The sequence below is a fragment of the Panicum virgatum genome, chromosome 5K, assembly GCF_016808335.1.
Source record: "Panicum virgatum strain AP13 chromosome 5K, P.virgatum_v5, whole genome shotgun sequence".
In the NCBI taxonomy this organism is placed as follows: Eukaryota; Viridiplantae; Streptophyta; class Magnoliopsida; order Poales; family Poaceae; genus Panicum; species Panicum virgatum.
In genome coordinates, this window is record NC_053140.1 from 679,403 (window position 1) to 699,738 (window position 20,336).

The following is a 20,336-nucleotide window of genomic DNA, read 5'->3' on the forward strand; positions in this document are numbered from 1 at the left end:
GGGAACTAAACGCGCCCAAAATTCAAAACTTTCGCGAACTGAACACAGCCTAATATTAATGGCGCCCGTTAAGCCTGCCACATCAACAAAACACAACGGAGTTACTCCCCGGCCGCCGCCCTCTGAACCCTAAGCTTGCGCCGTCCCCAATCTCGCCCGCCGGCATCCACATTCTGCCCCCGAGCTCTCCGGGCCTCGCCAAATCGACGATTCGGGGAATCGACGAGAGCGGAGTGGGCAATGGAAGCTTCGCGGTTCGGCTTCGACCCCTCGCTGCCGCCGGCGTGCAAGTTCGATCCCACAGACGCGGATATCGTGGCGTACTACCTCCTCCCGCGCGCCGTCGGCCATTCGAATCCGCACGCGCACGCCGTCATCGACGCTGATCCCTGCAGCTGCCCTCCCTGGGAGCTCATGCGCCGCCACGGCCACGCCGGCAGCGACCACGCCTTCTTCTTCGGTCCGACGACCAAGCACGGCAGCCACCGCGCAAGTCGCACGGTCCCCGCAGGGGAGGGCGGCGGCACGTGGCACGGGCAGACAAGCGACGAGACTGGCCTCGTGCTCGTTCGCCGTGGGGGCGACGGCCCTGAGATCAGCCTCAAGTCCAAGAAGTGGCAATTCTCTTATCTCGACAGTGAGAGGAGGACCACTGGGTGGGTCATGCACTAGTACATGATCACCGACCCGCTGCTCCCCGTTCCTGGCGCTGTGATCTCACGCGTCAGGATGGACGCTAAGGCCAAGAAGAAGCTCCAGCAGCCAGCCCCTGCCGCTGACAATAACGGTGGTTTCATGGGAGAGGCGGCCGGCTGCAAATCTGCTTTGGTCAACACTGGGGAGGGTGGTTGTTTGTGCTCTCCTCAATGCTGGAGAGATGGTTGCTATGTCAACAGCAGCAAAGTCTCCTTCAATGAGGACACCAACTATGACAGAGGGCAAAACAGGCGACTACTTCCTAGCTGAAGATGGCGTCAGCAATGCAGATTGAAAGCAGATAAGGAATGCTTGCTAGAATAGTGTATAAATTCTCAGTCACTGTGATTGCTTGAATTTGTTATGTGCTATGGTTGCGCTTAACTCTTTTGCTTGATTCTTGAACGAATTCTCAATCACTGTGATTGCTTGAATTTGTTATGTGCTATGGTTGCGCTTAACTCTTTTGCTTGAATCTATTACTTAGATTCTTGAACGAATTCTCAGTCACTGTGATTGCTTGAATTTGTTATGTGCTATGGTTGCGCTTAACTCTTTTGCTTGAATCTATTACTTAGATTCTTAAACGAATTCTCAGTCACTGTGATTGCTAGAACATGCAGGAGATTTCTTCAAAAAAGAACATGCAGGAGCTGCGTATCTTTGTATTAAGAGAGAAAGAATGGTTCAATTACAGCATGAACACTCCACACCTTGGACCAGAGTGAGGAGGGTACTGTGCTAGGAAAAAAAATTTACATACACACACCTACAAAGGACCAGACCACCAAGACCATCTAACACTAAACTTGGGCCACACTCAGCTCGAGGCATAGGGTAGAATTAGAAAGCCCCTTAGCCCCAGCGAATTGCCAATCGTGAGCTTCATCTTTAAAGGCTTGATTGAGTTATGTGCTCTTGTTGTGTTTTAACTCTTTTGTCTGTGCGAATCATCTATTACTTAGATTTCTTTAACGAATTATGTATGTTTGTGCAAATAACTGAATAAGTTATTTGAAAATATGAATTAAAATCTATTTTTAATTTAAGAGAACTTTTTATGTGCTACTTAGTGCCAAAGGATTTATCACTTGGACAGAATGAGCAATGACAGATAATTGTTAACTTTGATACAGTAAAATTGGGGGGGGGGGGAACCAGTGAGGCCGTGATAGAGATAAACAGGCCCAAAACAGAACAAAAGTTAGCATAAACCTGGGGAGCATACGTTTTAGCAAGGAACTGCGTGACAACTCAGAAAACAAAGTCTTCAAACATAAACGGTCGTTTTGTCACCCTGTTAGCCTTATGAAAAATCGCCAATTTTGTTGAATGAATTCATAACAGCAACTACATGACCTGGCATATCTGTACTCTCTTCCTACACGCCAAAATGCAATTGATTTACTATGGTTACTATTAATATGGCGTGGCTTACTTACAGGGGGGAGTGCTTGATTCTTTTAATACGAAACCTTTTCTCTCGCTTGCTGAGTACCGACTTGGCAATTGAAGTGATCCCTACAGTAAAATAACAAAGTTATGTATGTACTTAAGCAACTGATGATTATGAAAACATAGGATTACATCATGTAAATTCTAGTCATCAAAGGTGTTTCTATGATGATTATGAAATCATAGGGAACGGCGCATGCTGTAGGTAGTAACATGGGAATCCGGAAGCTTTGGTTTTTATATTTTGTACAATGCTGATATCTGATCAAATTTTTTGAAACTGTACAGCGGGGGAGGCCCCCACTGTGGTAATATATTATTAAAAATAAGGATAAAAAATGTACAAAGCATGCGGATGGCACAATCCCCAGAAAAGGAAACTTCAGATGTTACACATTATAACTACTGTACATAGTTGACCCAATTCAGAAAGTAATAGCTGTGCAACAAAGTTGACAACCAAAGACCAGATAAGAGAAGTTGTGTGGGCTTACTCCTGAATACCTGGGATTTGGTTGTAAACTTGAGAGTCTTTTGTTGGCTTCTCTTATCTGGGCTTTGTGGTTCCAAGGGGTAAGCCCAGGTATATCAAGGGAAGGGCTCCAAGTTGACAACCAAAAACTCTAGCAAGACTAGATGCTTCTCTTGGCTGAGGTTTAGAGGCACCAAACAAGATTTCTGGTAATTTACCCAATTTATTTTGAGGCCGGTTGATATCTGATCAAATCAGAGAGTAGAACATTTCTATGCCTGTTTTCAAATCGTCTAGTCGGACCTAGTCGCCATGGGACCGATCAGACGACTAGTCGCGATTAGTCGTCGATCAGGCCGATTAGTCGAGCCTAGTCGGTCCTAGTCGTCTGCCTAGTCGTCCTATGTGTCCCAGGACCGATATGATATATGTACTACATATTACTTAATAAAAAGCAAGCATGAAGACAACAATGATGGTCGATTTTTCACTTACTTGTGAGAGATGATTTGTGAACTGTCCAGAACTATGTCTCAGCCTCTATATACCAAAAACCTAATGGGCCACCTTGCCAATCGTCACCGGCCCAGGCCCACAACTCAAATAGCCCACAAAACAATCTCAAGTCCGATCGTTTTCCAACCTGATCGGCGCGACTAATCGCGACTAGTCGACGACTAGTCGGACGACTAGAAAACTAGTCGCCCAATAAGGGGTCACCGGACCGATAAACCCGACTAATCGCGATTAGTCGGACGACTAGATAACATGATTGCCTGCAGATTGGTGAAAGGGGTGGGAATCCAGGGTGCCGGTCATTGCGCCAGGGATCCCGTGCACCTGGAACCAAGGGGTGGAGGTTTACAGCAAGGAGTTGAAGTCCGACGAACCGGCTTAGAGTCCCAATGTCGTCGAGGTAAGAACCGTGCATTATTTGCTGATTTGATCTTTCACTGATTTATCCTGGAGGAGTCGAAATCTTTCGAACCAAGGAGTCTGAGTTAGATTGCAAATATGCAGCGGGACAGTGTTTTGGCGACTGGGAATTCCACTCCAAACCTAGGTTCAGCTGAATCCAGTAAATATCTGCAGCACGGTCAGGCTTGGATGTTGTGGGGGTGTTGCTGGAATCAACCCTTTACCACTATCAAGGTAACCACCCCACATCTCAATTTTTGGATAAGCCAATACTGTCAAGTATACGTAATCTATATGCTTGTTAGATTACTCAACTGTAGACAATTGTAACAAAATGCTGTGTTGCCCATGCTTATAGGTTCTTATAGACAATTGTATACTGCTGTGTTAGGAGTGCATGTATAGATTCATCTCGCAATGTTAACAGATAATCAACTATACTATCATGAATTTAATTATGAATTCTAAAAAAAAAGAACAAGTTGTGTTCCAATTGCCCAGATATTGGCTGTTCTTTCCAACAACTGCTGTATGGTGTCACCTATGGAAATGTTCCTGTTAGTGATGTAGACACTCAAAATCCACAGTACAATAGAGATGCAACTGTTAGCAGGTTCAGAGAATGCTAGTTTGTCTGTTGGCGCCAATGATGATGAGATCGATGAAGGGATGGACAGTGGCTACTTGCCTACTTGGAAACTGAAGAATGTGTGTCAGAACGTGATGTGGAAACATCTGAAGGCACATACTTGCAAACTGCAGATGATGACACAGGCTGTGACACGTCGTGAATTAACGGGGTCACAAGCAGAATTCCTAGTGAAAAGGAATTGGTATAGATTGACAAGGATACATTTTTCCTCTGGTGAACTAGTCAAAATGGGAGAGAAGAAGAATGGAGCTCGACCAATGAATGATGGATCAGGTCAGCCGGCCTTGACGTAGATCACAACTCGGAGGCTGCTATACTCCGGCGCCGCCTCCATGGCGTCGCTGATGCTCAGGTGCGTCCTGCTGCCGTCCTTGCAGCCACGAGGAGCGCCGGCCGCTGTGTTTCACCCACCATGTCGCGTGGCGTTGAGCGACATGGGCACGAGGATGAGCAGGCGGCAGCGGCGGCGGTTGCTCTGGGCGGCGCATCCGCGCTGAGACCGTATCGGCTCCGGAGAGCCGAACCCGAGCTTTGTATGGGCCATGCATGCAATGTGATGGAGTTGGCTCGATGGTGATGACCAAGAAAGTCCGGTCCTTGCCTGACAACACGGTGTATGGTATGATCAGATTGATTGATCACGCACGCACCGAGCTGCATGTTGTAGTTGAATGGAATTTGATGATTGATTGACAGACTGTAATATGTAGTATCTCCTAGTCCTAGTACGATTTGATCTCGTCTCATGTACTTATTTGCTCCTTCCTCTGTTTTTTTACCAAAAAGAAAAGGCTAGCTAGAGCAGATATACGATGCCGAGAAGGAAGGGTAGGCAGTGATGTGGTATCGCATTACGTGGACGTAGTAGTGGCGGACGGTACATTGCCAAAATGAGGCAGCAGCAGTGCACACACACGCCCGCCGTCCCTTTCTTTTTTGCAGCACGATCGCGCACTGTGTGCTTCATCGCCCAATTAAGTTGCACATGAAGGAACACCTCTTGGAGCGCAAGATGCCTCTCGGTACCAGACACGAGCCGCCGGTCATGTGCGCTGCGTCACCCGCACGCGGCACGCCCGGCGTTCCTCTGCTTTGCACAGCACGATCTCGCACTGTGTGTGGTTCATCACCCAGAAACGATCCTCCTTGATTCATTTCCGGCCGGTCCCAGAAATTTACAGCTAGCCAAGGCTACAAGGGGATTACCGTCACTTCACCACCAAAAGAGTGTCGCCCCAGTTACTACTGCTAAGTGGACACCAAAGTGTGTAATTACTGCTACCCACACCTAGACATTACTACTCTGCAACTGCTGAGGTGCACACAAAATGTGGCCCCCAGCCCTAACTCCTAACTAGCATCAGGCTCACCACTCACCCTCAGTACACATGCATGATACAATGCCCATCTTCTGCAGACACCAGTTTACTTACTACTCCATCCAGTGCATCTTCTTTTACACTCTGCTGAAAGATGTACCCAAAATGTTTGCCTCTGGTATAACTGGCAAGATCACCATGGTGCAGTAGCCAACTGCTGCAGTGTCAGACCGCTTCTCTTCACACTGGACTGGACTCCATCTCCTCCATCTCCGCATCCATTTTCTGCAGCATACCCTTCACATTCAACAGCATAAGCTCAAGCGCTTTCACTTTCTCCCCAGCATGGGTCCTCTCTGACTTCAGCTCCTTGTACTTCTGGCACTCCGAGAGGTCTCTCGGCCCAGCTGGGAGGCCGAGGAGATCGTTGATGCGTTTCAGCAGGAACGCGACGTTCATGCCCAGCAGCTCGAAGGACTCCAGTGTCTTCTTCCAGATCACCAAGTCCTCGTGGGAAGAAGCCTGTGCCTTGCAGGCTCGGATACCCTCCGCGATGCTGATCGTCTCCATGATCACTCCCACGACAAGCGTCAGGTTTAGCTGCTTCAGCAGATTCTTGTGAAGGAAGGACTTCTGGGAACAGCAGAGCTCGTAGTATGTCCTGCGCTGATGATCATGAAACTTGCAGTCGATGACCAAGCTGTCGACCACAATGTTGAAGTTGCAGAAGCTTGTGACATCGCCAAAGTCCATGTCTGAATCTGAGATCCTCAGGCCATCTATTGCTTCACTGGCTACAGCATTATTGTCATCACTCTGAGGGACTTTGTTGTCGACTGGGCTAGCCTTCTCATCATCGTCACATCCTTTTTCTAGAAATTCAGGAGATTCAATAGTTGGCTCATATCCATGTACCAAAATCTGTCTTGATTGTAAATTCAACAATAACATACTTACTTGATAGCTTCCCTTTCTTGTGCACCTCCAAATTCAGTAGACTGATTGCTCCATCAGCTGTTGTAAATTCGTTTGCTCTTATTATATATACCTGAACGACAAGCATAGCAATAGAATTAAAGGTTTACTATATATGAAGACGAGGACATTAACACATGGTTCAAGAAATGGGCATCCTATGAACAGGTTACACTAAGCATTATGACAAAACAATGTGGGGGACTTGCCTTAAATTTCGTCGATCCCACGAGCTGAAAAATCACAACATCGCCAACCTTAATATCGTGCTCAATTGCAAAACCTCTCCACCCAGCACTGAGTCCCTGCTTCGCACCAAGATATAACGTCTGGTGGTCCTGTCCATTTTCATCTTCTAGGACAATTCCGGTGTCTTTCTTTGGGAGATGTTTGTTGCAAAAGTAAGTTGGCAGACCCTACAAGACCGACAAATTCATTTGCAAATACAGCAAAAGAAGGGAATTCGATGGCAAATAAAGCAAGGCAATGGATCCAAGTGGCGTGAACAAAAAATGAGATATAGCTGTGCATTATTTGTTTAAGCACAAGTACTCTTTCAATGAAGTCAAAGAGGTCAGATAATCAAGAAATGACAACAATTTGCAAATTATTTGTTTGGCAGACTTGTATCTGTGCTCTCCTGAAAGCTAAATTTTAAAAATCTCAGTGATATCCCTAGTCCTACTATTTCAGTAGCCTAGTGGCTGGGTGTATATCAGGCCCCTCAACGTGATAAAAGATCTAGTTTCAACTTTCAAAGCCATTTGTGTGGTAATTTGACATTCTAACCGGACAGGTAATTGAATGTTTCTTCAAGTTCCTTGCATTCCCTAGTTGTGCTTCCACTGTTGTTCATAAAGAAGCAATTACCAAATCTTTAGAATTGATCAAACATTCAAATAGATAGTAACCGTCTAACCGATGGCAACTTACCAGCCAAAAACCACGGACAACATGAGACTGTAGCATACGCTTGACAAAGCTAGGATGTTCTGCTGGCAACTTTGCCTGTACCTCCGCAGCTCTATCCATCGTCGATCCATAGCTGTAGTGAACATTGGAATTTGGTTAGAGATGTAATTGCATAAGTAGACAAGCTTGAGATATTACAGTTACAAAGATGAAAGGACAAGTTGAAGTACCTTGCACTTAAATTTTGGCCAGGAAGCCTTTTTTGCTCATTCTCCAATCCCTTCGATGCCAAAACCTTCTATAACAGAGAGATGGAAAAATATGAGATGAAAAGAAGAAAACAAGTCCAAATGTTGTCAGGGGCGGATCCATCATGGGGGCAGGGGGGCTGCCCCCCTACGGCCCTACCCCAGAAACTCCATGGAAAGAAGAGGAAAGGAGGAAGGAGACAAAGAGGAAAGAAGGGAGAGAAGAAGAAAAGGAGGGCCGGAGGAAGAAGAAAGGATATGAGCCCCCAAAGCACAAATTGTGGATCCGCCACTGATGTTGTGCTCTGTCGGTCACATTATGTTGTCAGTATTGATGTTGGGAATAGAGTAACTACACATGTAGTGACTAGTGAATATCGCTCGAAGTTGAAGACAAAAGGTCTGCCTATCACACCTTAATGTATACAAGAAAAACAATGCAACAGTGCCCATACTTTTAAAGGAATATCCTCATCTTCATTGTAGGAATCACCATAATCAATTTCTATAGGCTGGTGAGCAGCGACGATAGCGAGCTCTTCATCCTGTAACCATTAAACAAATACTGTGTGACAGAAATATCATGTTAATCAAAGAAAGAAAATATAGTCTGATCAAACGAAAATGCATAGAATAGTTGATTATTGTGGTACTAGATACTAGTGGGCATTGACACAAAAACATTGGAAATTGTTTCTAGACTTCATTTGGTGCATCAGATACGTTTCCAAACGACAAGCATGATCAAATTAGGAAACAAAATAAACTTTAAGGACATATCATTCTACGAAGCCCATCAAGGACTATCAGAAACGTTGAGATCAGAACTGTGAATCATGGACCAACCAACATACACAGATTACTCTGCAACTCTGAAAACTGCAGGCCTGCAGCACCATCTAGCTTCTACAGTTCTGAAGTATTAGTAGGTGTTGAACCTATTAAACTAAGGATGCTGATGAACATATTGGTCTCCTTATATCTACTGGTAATTAAAGATCTTGTCTTTTATTCACTTCAGTATGATGAAAGAAATAGTAGCAGTATGAGGCCAATGCTAAATCATTGCACGCAAGTCCTCACCATGGGCACAAAGTCAACATCCTTGTCAATCTTAGCGCTGCTGCTGCTGCTGCTGCTGCTGCTGCTGGCACTGTCAAGCAAGGCGACCCTCTGCTTGACCAATGCCATCTTCTGCTCCATCTTGCTCTTGGCTGACTGAGAGCCAGGTGGTCTCCCCCTCTTCCTCTGCAGAGCAACCAATCAAAGCAGATGAGCGAATTGAGATGAGATTATCTACAATTGCGAATTAAAGTTCGACGCTTCCCTTGTTTCTAAGGAACAACGGTGCGGATCGGAATGTTCCATTAGCAGACGAATGAAGGAATAAAGAAGCAACTCTCGGTTGTTAACTGGACAGATTAATGTACCGAACAGCGGAGTCAATGGCGGAGGAGGATGGGGAAGAAAGGAACTTGCTTTGAGGGGCGGATCCATCGCCATTGCCTCCCGCAACGCACACCTGAAACGGAACCTTGGACGCCTCGAGGGGGGGTTCGCTCTGCTCGGGAATCAATCGAAGGATTCAGAGTTGGCAGTGTTGGAGTGGGGACTGAGGAGGAAGATCCCACTGAGAAAGCGGAGGAGTTGGGTTCCGACCGCTCAGTTCAGCTACAGGGGGGATTGATGGGACGCGCGGCGCGGCTGTTCCCACGCCACGGGGTTCACCGCCGAATGGCACCATTTTGATTTTGAAAACATTTCTTCCCTCTCTCGGGATTAACTTTTCAAAAAAACGCGGAAATACGGGAGATAACGTATTTCGTCCTGTTCATATGGTGAATCCGTTTCTTTCCTTCCTTTTAAGGTCGACTTGATTTTTGTTTCCTTACTCCTATCTTTTCAACCTGCGCATCCGAGTTTTGTAGCACTGAGCTTCACGTTTACACGATGGAAATTTCTCGGTCAAACTTTTCCATATAATAATAAACAAAAAAAGAAAATGATTCAGGCCATCAAAAAAAAAACATTGCTTGGACCTTTGGATGAACAGCTTTCAGCTAGCAGTAGTGTAGTACAATCAGGCCGTCCAACCCAACAGCCCGTTTGACTAGTCAAGTTGTGAGAGCTCGAACCGTACGAATGTGCGGCCGGCCCACGGTCACGGGCTGTGATTTTCTTGGAAATACATCTGCACAACAAGAATCGTTAGGCGGTTTTAATGCTTTTTTCTGATTCTGTGTTCCTTTCGGTAATCCAGATGCTGTAAAGAAAAACGATTTAACATTGCTCTTCTTACAACAAGGAAGGAAACGCGCAATACTAATATATTTGGATTAGCGCCGCGACGGTTCAGCCGTGATGTGGATGTTCAACTAGCAATTCCAAAATCGTTCTTTTGCGTGTCGCGAGACAACAGTGTACAAAATAGCAGGCTATGAAAAAAAAATAGTAAAGAGTTTTTCTTAGCCGCTATAGTCCGTTGTCGCGCCGCTATCCAGTATAACGGGATTATAGCTGCTGTGGTCGAAAAATACTATAGCCCGCTATTTTGTAACAAGCAGCTACTACATTTCTACTACTATGACAGCTCCAATGAATTCTTCACAGTTATTGGCGGATCTAGAATGAAAATTTAGAGAGCTTATTTTTCTCTACTTCTTTCTTTGTTTTTCTTCTTCCTCTTCGTTCATGATTGAAATTTGTTGGAGAGACCTTTTAGGTAGGGGGGCAGTTTGCATCCATGTATATACCCTCCTGCATACATGTTGCAAACCCGGAGGGGGGGCGACACGGTGGTGGTGAAGAACGGAAGGATGCGGTATGGTAGGAGACGGCGCCCTTGACATGAGCAGCGATTTCAGGAAGGTAAAGCTTTACGCTTTGCCGTCCTGGCACGCAAGGTGTCCAGTCCAGTCGCACCACCCCCAATTCCAGTCCTTCTCGCCTCTCGCTACCTACTACTAAAACCCTCCCTCTTCTTCCTCCCCATCCATCGCCTGGGCCGCCGCAGGACCTCTCAAAGGTGAGGTGCGTCGCTGCGATCTCCCCCCGACAACTTTCGTCGACGTTCCTAATTGACTCGCTTCTTCTTCTTCTTGATCGGTGCTCGCTGCTTTCTTGGGCTTCTTTCTTTTCTCCGCCGTGGCTGTGGTTTCCTGATGGTGTCATGGAAGATTGATTCTTTTCTTTGACTATGGACGCCTTTCTTTTTCTCCGTGGGGTTCTTGATCGTGATGCGCTGCTGCTCCTTCTCCTGGACGGTGACGCTTCAAGTTTATCCCTCCCCTCCGCCTCCGGGGGTTTCGCTACTCTTCCGGGATTATTTCTTTCCTTTTTTTTTTGTCTGTTCTTGCCCTTGGCGTTTGCGGTGGCTGGCCTCCATTGGACCGAGAGAGACCGACCTGGCGTCACGCACGCACTGATTGGGGTCGGGGGTTCGGTCGCTGACAACTGGGCCTTACAGCCAACCAGTTCTTGGAAAACAGCGTGCTACTGGAAAGAGAAAAGAGTGAGATGCTTGCCGCGTTGGGATTCTCCAACTAAGATGATCAACTCTCCACTGCTCCTTTCCTTTTCTTCTTGTTCGGTTGTTCACTTGTTCTTAGAGACGAAATTAGATGATTTCTTTCTAAAGGTGCTTCTGTTTATGCATCTGTTGTTCCTGCGCCTTCCATCTTGACCTTTGTGGTATCGCAGATGAAAAACACCATCTTTCTTGTTTGTAGTTACAAGCAATGGCGTCTCATGTCTTGCAGGTGTTTTTTGTATGAGGTGATTCAAAGGAAGGATGGCTCTCAAGAAGCTGCTGCAGCTGTTTTGTGTCAGTAAGAAGGATTCAAAGAAGAAAGGTGCTATAGCTTTCCTTGTTTATCTGCAGAGCTATCTACCTTGTTCAATTGCCGATTGTTTTTCTGCCCAGATGCTTCAATCAGCCCTTGATTGCTCAGATACGGGTCTGGTGCCATGTCACGACAATCTAATTGTTAGATAATTGTGGGTTCAAATTGTTAGATAATTTTGGCCAATTTATTATGTTGCTCTATGTGGTTATAGTTTGAGAACTCCAGATGCTGTGTTTTAGGAGCTACACCTTCTTTTATTTACAAATATCTTGCTTCTGTGAGAACTACTTAACCGGACAAATCGAATTTTAGGAACCCAGCAAGTAGAGATGTACACAGGTAAGCTTTAAAGAAGCCATTTTTATTGACTAAAAGAACTTGAAAAATGATACTAGCATGCTATGTGTCTTATTGAGTTCTTAGATGCATACAGCAATAATGCTGCAGATAATACATTCACTGGGAGAGTAAATGTAGTAACTTGATGATCAGTGACTCAGACTGCTGGTTGTGTTTGAGTGTTCTGTATCTGTGTGCAATGAATTATGTGAGTCCCATTGTTTATTATCCTTTTCTTCATAAGCTGAATGCTTTTCTAATGAACGAATGATCTGTTTATGCAGGAAAATCCATTGATCCACTTTGGCAAGGTAATCTTGAATTTTGCACATGTTCTTGTCTGCCCTAATATTATATCTTTTCCCTCAAAATAACATGAGATTGGTATGAACACGTATATTATATGTTCTGTTAACAGCGCCGCAGCCCAGAGACTGACAAGGCCATATAACTGATATGAAACATCTTACTTAGTCAATGAGAGAAAGTGTATATAAAAATAGTGGAAACCCTTCAGAGACCGTCTTGGTGCTGATGCTCTGATATTAGTAAATTAGACTGTCTTCAACCATACCCTCTAAATTCCACCCTCTAAAAGGAATATTCTACCACCTCCATATAGATTCCGCACTCTATATCAAAATCCTCTCCAGCAATACCCTCTAAACAATACCCCCTATACCCCAATATCCAATATTATACTATATTTTCCCCTTCCCCTCCTGCTTGCGAGCGGCACCGACGCCCACCTCCGACCGTTGCAGCGGGCCCCGCACTTCCGATGGAGGCGAACTCGTACACCTCCAGATTTGGAGGTTCTCTCTCCTCCCCCCTATTTTGCCGGGCCGGATGGAGCTCCCCGCTGGAGTGTTTACAGGGTGACTTCGCACCCTAAATTTCGATACCGGGCCGTGTCCAGTTCACCGCTGGAGAGAGTCTTAGTAAGGTGCTTTCTGCTCTGTCTTGAAGAGGGCAGATTTTCGGTCATAAATTTCGTAAGAAAACTCCCTCTTAGATTATGGGATTCAACTTACTCAGGGGACTGGCATGATTTTTAAATGTTTTTCCCTCTTATACTTACCAATTAGCCCCTTAATCTTTAAAGCAGTACTGCATTTTCAACATTATCAAAGGTTCAAGTAGCTATCTTTCATTGGTTGAGGGACAGTTGGAATCTGCAAACCCAGTGGTGATGATAGTCTGGACTGTATTTTGGTCCATATCTCTGTCTTATGCTCGAATTATATTGTAATGTCCTTACTCGATAATCATTTACCTACATCCTGGATTTCAGCATCTGCTCCGCACTCGTCTTTGAGTGTCACTGCAAATAAGAGTCATTTGGATCCTTGTTCAAGTAGACATGAATGCTCAAGTATGATTTCATCATTGGCAAGGACTGAACATGGAACTGGGAGTAACGATTACATGTCATTTAACCAATTCGATGTTGTTCAAGATTTCTCTGATCACCACTATGCAAAAACATCACCAGGAAAGGTATCATGTGTGCCTGTGTCATTTTGTGAACCTTTAAGCTATTAAATCCGACTGTGATTTTCCCACCTCAAAATATGTGACCAGGCCACCAAAGATTGGGTGAAGGCAATCCAAAGTGAATGGAGTCTTCTACAGAAAAATCTACCTGGTCAGTTCATATGTTTATTAGATATTGTGGCCAAAAAGCTTTTCCAGGTTATGTTTTATCAATGTTTTGTTTCTTATTTTTGCCGAACTGCCAAAAACTGTAGCTATGGAGAACTAAAGGACACACTGTGGTTTCTTTACAATCGTCGCTTACGTCATTTTGTTGATAATTCTTTTCCATTAGTCTTTTCACACTAGTATATTGCAGGTGTTCTGAATGTAATTATTTTTTATATCAGGAAGCAAATGAGAAAAATGTAAGCAATGTTATAATACCATGTGCCTAGGACAAACGCAATGCCACTTCGCCTGCACATCATGTCTGTATGATTGACATTTGGACCTGATAGTACTTATTCTTAATTGGAGAATTTACTACTGAAACCAGCTAGTGTGTTTTTTTATTGTTGTTAACTTGGATCAATTTGGTTTCAATTATGCAGAGTCTATATATGTTAGAGTTTATGAGGACAGGATCGATCTGCTCAGGGCTGCTATAGTTGGGCCAGCTGGAACTCCATATCATGATGGATTGTTCTTCTTTGATGTCCGTTTTCCTTCTGAATACCCAAAATGCCCACCGGTATGCGACCACTTGACACCATCTTTCCCTTTAATATTTCTATATTGTCATAGACACCCATAATATTTTGTAAAATCTGCTTGATTTGTGCAGAAAGTTCATTACCATTCAGGTGGACTTCGGTTGAATCCGAACCTGTATGAGAGCGGAAAAGTTTGCTTGAGCCTTCTGAATACCTGGTGGGGTAATGGATGCGAGAAGTGGGGCAAGTCAAATTCAACCATGCTGCAGGTGCTGGTCTCCATTCAGGGCCTTGTGCTGAATGATAAGCCATACTTCAATGAGCCTGGAAACAAAAATTCTGCTAAAACAACAGCTGGTGAAAAGAATTCCTTGGTTTACAATCAGACGGCCTTTGTGCTGTCCTGCAAGACAATGTTATATTCACTCCGAAAGCCTCCAAAGGTGCCGAATCCTTCGTCTCTTGATATAGTGTTATATCAGCTCTCATGACTATAGTTATACTTTTTCGTGTCCAGGAAATTGAACTCCATATATCGAATCCAATTATCCAAATATGCTCTGCATCCACTGTTCTTACACACTTCTCTTTCCCTGCAGCATTTTGAGACCCTTGTTGCAGGACACTTTCACGAGCGTGAGCATGCCTTCCTCGACGCGTGCAGCGCTTACATGTCTGGGACAGTTGTCGGATCATCAGCTGGAAGCGGCGCCAGATATGACTGTGCCAAGTGCTTTGCAGATTTCAAAAAGTCGCTGACGCTGTACACTGAACATCTCAGGACCGAGTTTGCTGCTAACAGAAGTCGCTTGCTGGAACTGGAAAGAAAGGCATCACCTGTGGGTGAGATAGTGCCTACCAGCTAGAATTCTTTCTTCAGAACAACACCTGACCATTGCATTTCACCTTCCGAAGTCCTAATTGAAAGGTGAAATGGTGTAATAGGTCACAATTCAAACGCTTAAATATAGTGCACAGTGTAGAAAAGGCTTTGGTATCTGGTACAAGAGTTGTTCTTGTCAGATATTACCTATTTCAGGTGATGGGTCATCTATTTAATTCTATAGAAAAATTAGACTCATTATGTGCCAATCTACTTCGTGGATTCTTGTGACTTCGAACAACCTGCTTGATGGCTATTGTTCCTATGCACGCCAGCATCTTCGTGGAGATGGCAATAGTTTCTGTTGGGCAAAAAGCAAACACATGTGGCACTGATGGCCGACAGAATTTATGTGTACTTACCGGCAAAACAGATACAGTTCTTCAAACATAACTGAAAGTAGATGGGCTATAACTGAAAGTAGATGGGCTTGTCAAAATTGTTATACATGTCAGTGGCAGAGGCATACTGCCAGACGGTGTTCGGTTGTGCGTGGAGTTAGATTTGCAACTACCATACAGAATGAGGCTCCATATATTCTAATTTTTATCAGTGCTTTTTTCTCACCAAATCAACACCAACCAGCCAGCAGTACTTTTCTCTCACAGCAAATCGGCACCAGCCACAGTCAGACAAACAGAGCGTTTAACTTTACCAGGCTTTGAAGAATCTTAATAGCTGTGAAGAAGGAAAAAACCAAAACTGTAGTAGGCATGTGTATCAGTTAAGTTCAGCATTCATCAGCAGCTATGGCACAGTGTGTTTGTTCATGGCATCGGAAGAATTCTCTCCATAATTAAATGCTTTGAAAATAGAGAAATTGTGAGATCACATTATTTTGTAGAGGATCATTTCACATTTTCCTTTCCTGGAACTTTGTATCTCCTAGAACTTTGTAGAGGTTGGAGGTGAGAGATATTTTTCTTTCCTGTACCCATCGTGTTCGCATCATGGCAAGAGAACAGTACGCAAAAAAAGGAGAGGAATGGCAACAATACAGACATCTGTATCTATGGTGTTCAGTCGTACGAATACCCAAACTCGACAGTGTACAGACCTAGAAATACTGAAAATTGGCTGGAGAATTGGCCGCTGCAGCACCAGCTGGTAAACTACTCGAAGCAGTCGCCGCTGTTCTCTCCGTCACCTTCTTCTCCTTAGATCTGAACTGACTGAAGTCTACAGGGTCAGGGATAGAAGGTGGATGAGAACCCCTCACAAGTGCCCAGTTCACCCCCTCAAAGAAAGGGTGCTGCTTGATCTCAGAAGCACCCCTCTTGGTTGCAATTCTCTTCAGAGGGTCCTTCACTAGAAGCCCACGGATGAGGTCTCGTGCGACATTGCTCACAGGTGGGCTGTCGGGGAACCGCAGTGGCTGCTCCACCACATTGCAGAGCGTGGCACGGTTGCTACTCCCCTTGAACGGCGTCATGCCATGTAGCAGCTCATACAAGAAGATGCCAAAGGTCCACCAGTCCACAGCGCTGCCATGTCCTTCTCCTCTGATGATTTCCGGTGCAAGGTACTCATGCGTCCCAACAAATGACATAGACCGTGCATCTGTCGGCTCGGCATTGAACTCCACCAATGATCCATTGACACTGAAGTCTGATTTGGTCTTGCGGCTCTTCTTGGAGAGCATGCGTGGGAAGAGTGCTGATGGCTGCATGCAGCCTTGGCTGGAACCTGCAGTGTGGACTAGGCCCTTCTCAGCACCATTGGCACCTGCATGGACCGATGAGGATTTGACTAACATTGGGCTGACAGAACACCGCAGTGATAGGTCAAAGTCAGACAGCATAATGTGCCCCCCATCTCGGACCAGGACATTTTCGGGTTTCAAGTCTCTGTAGACAATGCCTAGCATGTGGAGGTACTCAAGTGCAAGCAACACCTCGGAGGCATAAAATCTGTCAGACAAAATATAATTCAGATTAGCAAATGATATGTCCTGATGTGCAAAAATTGTATGGGCTATCATCGGAGGTAACATGCAAAGGATACTTGGTGATCTTAGATGAACCAACCTGGCTGATTGTTCATCGAAATGCCTATTAGGTTGCTTTTGCCGAAGAGAATGCAGGCTGCCACCACAGCAATATTCCATGACAAGGCAGTAGAACTTATCGGTCTCAAAGTGAGAGTACAATGTGGGTAGGAAGGGGTGATCGAGAAGACCAAGGATTTCCCTCTCAGTTTCTGCCCGTACCAGCTTATTCCTGTTGATGAGCGACTCCTTGTCCATCACTTTCATGGCGAAAAAAGCCTGTGTCCCCCTGAGTTCCACAAGGTAAACACTGCCAATATCTCCATAGCCAAGGCGCTTCAGAAGCCTGAAGTGGACTGGGCTGAGAGGTGGGTCCCTGCAAGTGGCCAATTGGATGGCCTCCCACCTGCCATCGCTCCCAGTATGCCGCTTGATATGGCTGGTACTGGAGCTATCCAAGCTGTTACTCCTAGAAGTGTCAAAGCTGCCTCGACGAACAGCCTTGTCACCTTCTCCTGATGCTTCCATTGGTGTGGCACCTGCTTCAGATACCATTGTCAGCACAGGATTTGCTGCATGATTTGGGGTATTTTTGTCAGGTGGATCAGACATCTTGTGAAAACGGAAAGCTGATCATCATCAGTTCCTCCTTGTCGGAATACATGGAAATTATGCATCTATTGTATTCCCCCATTCCCGCAACCTGTGTGCAAGCATATTCATATTTTTGGAGTTTCCTGACGAGCAATTATGCATTCTCGCACCCTGGCTGCAATGCAAGCATATTCCAACAACTAGGAGCGATTACGCATTCTGAACAAGTCAAGCTTGGGACCCTGACGAATCGAACAAATATTTCAACAGGACCAAACGAGAGAGGGGGGCGAACCTAATCGATTCGATCCAATATGGAGGAACGTGGCGCCCCCGCCCCTCCCTTGGGGCTTGGGCTTCAAACGGCGAGGAGGCGCGCCCCCATGGCCATGGGGTCGGTGGGGGCAGAGGGCAGGCGCCACCGCGAGCAGACGAGGCGGAGGGGTGGTGGGAGGGGGGAGGGGGATGGCGTGGAATGGAGGAAGCGGATGGACGAGGGGTGGCGTGCATTGCTAAATTTAAGAGGAGGACGCAGTGGGAGGGGTGTTAGGCGGGCGCTGGCGCTGGCGCCGGCGCATCCCCCGCGGAGGAGGAGGACGACGGAGTCGACGACAAGGGGCGGACGGTGTTTCCAACGCGCGCGCGCGCGGCAGGCCCAACCGGCCTACTGCAAACAAGGCTCCGGCCCAATCATAACAAAAGAAGAAAAAAATAATCCACGGTTTTTTTTAAAAAAAATCAAAGTAGGTGTTTTGGTCTCTCAGCTTTAATCAAAGGTCAATTTCATCCCTTAATTTTTAGATGGGCCAATATAGTCCCTCAACTTTTATTTTTGGGTCAAATTCATCCTTTTACTATATTATACTCCATAATAACATGAGATTTATACAAAAAGTCCTCTTTACCTTTGTCTCCTTCCCCTTCTAAGTTACTCAACAGTTTATTATTACTAAAAAATATTTAGCCAATGCAAGCAAATTAGTATAGTGGCATGAGCATCAGTCATTTAGAAAGCCAAACATCACAAGTGTTAAATTTGTAGTATAGAATTTTATTTATCCATACATCGCATTGTATTGCGAGCACATGGAGAGTGGAAATTAAAAGGAGGTAAAGAAGAAGCCAAAGGTATAAAAAAGACTTTTGCATTTATATAATGTTATTATGAAATATAATATCAGTATAAGGATGGCTATGACCCTAAATAAAAGTTGAGGGACTATATTGACCAATTTGAAAGTTGAGGAGCCAATTTGAGTCTTACAATAAAGTTAAGGTACCAACTTGGCCATTTTGCAAAAAAAGAAACTGCACAAATTTGTAGTAACATGTCATATAACACAATTTTAGGTAAGGCAGTGACATATCACTAGACATGAGGTGTTTCCTAACACGTCATTGTTATATACAACCAAAGCATTTGTAGGTCAAATATGTAGATGGAGGTTTATGCGCCAAGCATGTATAAATATTGTCGGTACCCTGTAGCAGGGATACTCACTTCTACTACAGCAAGGCAGGACCCGCGTAGTCATCTGTAACTACGCGGTAAAGGGCGGATAACCAGGGCCCACAGGTCAGGCTCTTACCTCACCGGGCCAACGGCCCCGGACCCGCTCCCTGCTCTGGGACGGGTCCGGAGACGCCACGTGTCCCCGAGGAAAGGAAGCTCCGAGCCAACCACCGAGATCTCGGACCCCCCATAGGGGTCCGGGACCTCCTCACACCCGTCCGGACCTCCCACGCGTGTAGAGCTAACATGCCGCCAGGGGGGTCCGGAGCCACCACGTGTCCCGCAGGCGCGGGCGCGGGCGCGAGTCTTCTGCTGGAAGACTCGCCCACCCACCGCATTCAATGCGGTGGGCTGAGCCATGCTCTGCCGCGGCGGCTCACGGGGCAGACTTTGTCAGTCCTCACTGTAGACCGCGTATTACCGAGGTACACAGTGCAGCCGCCTGCGCCGCACCCGCGCAGAGCCCGTCTGCCGCATTAATTGGATACTACGGCACGGCACTTTTCCATCATGCCTCCTACGCCGCAAGCTACACAGCCGGTTCAGCTACGTGGCAGGCGACGCCGCTTGCTACGCCTGGCGCCGTTTCGACAAGACAGCACCTGGGCACGCTGAACAGGGGATTCCAGGAGCAGGCAAGGAAATCCAGGAGAGATATCTCCTTCGCCGGCGACGCCATAATATATGAGCACTGCGTTATTTTGTACTACATCGATGGGCCCACCTGTCGGGGACCCAACGGCCATGTATGCGTCTCCCTTGAGATATAAAAGGGAGGCGCTCGCTGTACACGACAGGCACTCTAGAGCACACTCAGGCACACGCTGGACTCAGCTCCAAGCTGACCCAGACTCAAGCAATACAACACACAGTGGATGTAGGGTCGCTAGCTAACCCCCGAGTACTCACCCTCTGGGCTTAGGCGGGTGCATTCCGCCACCCGGCTGTGGTTTGCCACACCACGACATTTGGCGCGCCAGGTAGGGGAAATAGCTGGTTCCGGTTCATCTATTGCTCGTCTCCATGGTTCGGGTGGACGACGTGGAGATGACAGAGGGTGTGGCGTCCTCCACGCCACACGCCTCTCGCGTTCCTGCTCCAGGGGCAACCGTGCCTGTGGAGCAGCCACCGTCGGCGGCGGCGAGCGCAGCTCGCCGGCAGGAGTCAGGGCGCCCGTCAAAGGCCCCCTCACAAGCTGCGAGCGGCGGAGCGCTGGCGGCGGCTAGGGAGTTGCTTCGCAACCCCCCGGTTGCTGCAGCCTCGCCAGACGCCCTGAGGCAGTGGCGGGACGACGTCGACCGTCTCCTCCATCTAGCTCAGGCCTCCGCCAGTTCAG

At 46.3% G+C, this 20,336-nt stretch overlaps 4 protein-coding genes and 1 long non-coding RNA gene across 12 annotated transcripts; 3 read left to right on the top strand and 2 right to left on the bottom strand.

Annotated features, from left to right (window-relative positions):
* Nucleotides 1-105: 105 nt before the first annotated feature.
* LOC120705477 (NAC domain-containing protein 18-like) lies at nucleotides 106-3,304 on the top strand. The gene has a single exon (XM_039989815.1). The coding sequence runs from the start codon at nucleotides 241-243 to the stop codon at nucleotides 670-672; it is 432 nt and encodes a 143-aa protein (XP_039845749.1). The 5' UTR covers nucleotides 106-240; the 3' UTR covers nucleotides 673-3,304.
* Nucleotides 3,305-3,394: 90 nt separating this feature from the next.
* On the top strand, nucleotides 3,395-4,921 carry LOC120710396. The gene is made up of 3 exons (XR_005689882.1): nucleotides 3,395-3,539; nucleotides 3,644-3,775; nucleotides 4,043-4,921. It is a non-coding gene; the product is annotated as an uncharacterized LOC120710396 (long non-coding RNA).
* Nucleotides 4,922-5,312: 391 nt separating this feature from the next.
* Nucleotides 5,313-9,352, bottom strand: LOC120705479 (B3 domain-containing protein Os01g0234100-like). 3 transcript variants are annotated; one of them, XM_039989817.1, is made up of 8 exons: nucleotides 9,127-9,352; nucleotides 8,731-8,895; nucleotides 8,103-8,192; nucleotides 7,630-7,694; nucleotides 7,421-7,532; nucleotides 6,697-6,903; nucleotides 6,470-6,560; nucleotides 5,313-6,384 (listed from the first exon to the last, which is right to left on the bottom strand). In XM_039989817.1, exons 1-8 carry the CDS (start codon nucleotides 9,148-9,150, stop codon nucleotides 5,753-5,755), a joined length of 1,386 nt encoding a protein of 461 aa, XP_039845751.1. In that variant the 5' UTR covers nucleotides 9,151-9,352; the 3' UTR covers nucleotides 5,313-5,752. The 3 variants fall into 3 exon arrangements, with proteins under 3 accessions (XP_039845751.1, XP_039845750.1, XP_039845752.1); XM_039989816.1 differs by having other exon boundaries at nucleotides 7,630-7,697; XM_039989818.1 differs by having other exon boundaries at nucleotides 7,630-7,697; nucleotides 9,078-9,352.
* A 1,024-nt stretch (nucleotides 9,353-10,376) lies between these two features.
* On the top strand, nucleotides 10,377-15,115 carry LOC120705481 (putative ubiquitin-conjugating enzyme E2 38). 5 transcript variants are annotated; one of them, XM_039989823.1, is made up of 8 exons: nucleotides 10,377-10,677; nucleotides 11,406-11,498; nucleotides 12,116-12,142; nucleotides 13,126-13,331; nucleotides 13,416-13,479; nucleotides 13,922-14,061; nucleotides 14,155-14,466; nucleotides 14,623-15,115. In XM_039989823.1, the coding sequence occupies exons 2-8, from the start codon at nucleotides 11,438-11,440 to the stop codon at nucleotides 14,887-14,889; spliced, it is 1,077 nt and encodes a 358-aa protein (XP_039845757.1). In that variant the 5' UTR covers nucleotides 10,377-10,677; nucleotides 11,406-11,437; the 3' UTR covers nucleotides 14,890-15,115. The 5 variants fall into 5 exon arrangements, with proteins under 5 accessions (XP_039845757.1, XP_039845758.1, XP_039845756.1 ...); XM_039989824.1 differs by having other exon boundaries at nucleotides 10,491-10,672; XM_039989822.1 differs by lacking the exon at nucleotides 10,377-10,677 and adding an exon at nucleotides 10,999-11,284 and having other exon boundaries at nucleotides 11,376-11,498.
* A 769-nt stretch (nucleotides 15,116-15,884) lies between these two features.
* On the bottom strand, nucleotides 15,885-18,071 carry LOC120705480 (serine/threonine-protein kinase AGC1-7-like). Of its 2 annotated transcripts, XM_039989820.1 has the most exons (3): nucleotides 17,783-18,071; nucleotides 16,934-17,432; nucleotides 15,885-16,816 (listed from the first exon to the last, which is right to left on the bottom strand). In XM_039989820.1, the coding sequence occupies exons 2-3, from the start codon at nucleotides 17,419-17,421 to the stop codon at nucleotides 15,964-15,966; spliced, it is 1,341 nt and encodes a 446-aa protein (XP_039845754.1). In that variant the 5' UTR covers nucleotides 17,422-17,432; nucleotides 17,783-18,071; the 3' UTR covers nucleotides 15,885-15,963. The 2 variants fall into 2 exon arrangements, with proteins under 2 accessions (XP_039845754.1, XP_039845753.1); XM_039989819.1 differs by lacking the exon at nucleotides 17,783-18,071 and having other exon boundaries at nucleotides 16,934-17,773.
* Between the last annotated feature and the right edge of the window lie 2,265 nt (nucleotides 18,072-20,336).

What these genes read in the sequence shown, in the direction of transcription:
- LOC120705477 (XM_039989815.1), top strand. Translation starts at nt 241, where the DNA reads ATGGAAGCTTCGCGGTTCGGCTTCGACCCCTCGCTGCCGCCGGCGTGC.
- LOC120705479 (XM_039989816.1), bottom strand. Translation starts at nt 9,150, where the DNA reads ATGGCGATGGATCCGCCCCTCAAA. An exon ending in GGCCAAAATTTAAGTGCAAG is followed by an intron (nt 7,533 to 7,629) that starts GTACTTCAACTT and finishes TGTTCACTACAG; the next exon opens with CTATGGATCGACGATGGATA. An exon ending in TTGTCCGTGGTTTTTGGCTG is followed by an intron (nt 6,904 to 7,420) that starts GTAAGTTGCCAT and finishes TCGGTCTTGTAG; the next exon opens with GGTCTGCCAACTTACTTTTG.
- LOC120705480 (XM_039989819.1), bottom strand. Translation starts at nt 17,505, where the DNA reads ATGTCTGATCCACCTGACAAAAATACCCCAAATCATGCAGCAAATCCT. An exon ending in TTCGATGAACAATCAGCCAG is followed by an intron (nt 16,817 to 16,933) that starts GTTGGTTCATCT and finishes TTTGTCTGACAG; the next exon opens with ATTTTATGCCTCCGAGGTGT.
- LOC120705481 (XM_039989823.1), top strand. Translation starts at nt 11,438, where the DNA reads ATGGCTCTCAAGAAGCTGCTGCAGCTGTTTTGTGTCAGTAAGAAGGAT. An exon ending in GAAGGATTCAAAGAAGAAAG is followed by an intron (nt 11,499 to 12,115) that starts GTGCTATAGCTT and finishes CTGTTTATGCAG; the next exon opens with GAAAATCCATTGATCCACTT. An exon ending in CAAAAACATCACCAGGAAAG is followed by an intron (nt 13,332 to 13,415) that starts GTATCATGTGTG and finishes ATATGTGACCAG; the next exon opens with GCCACCAAAGATTGGGTGAA.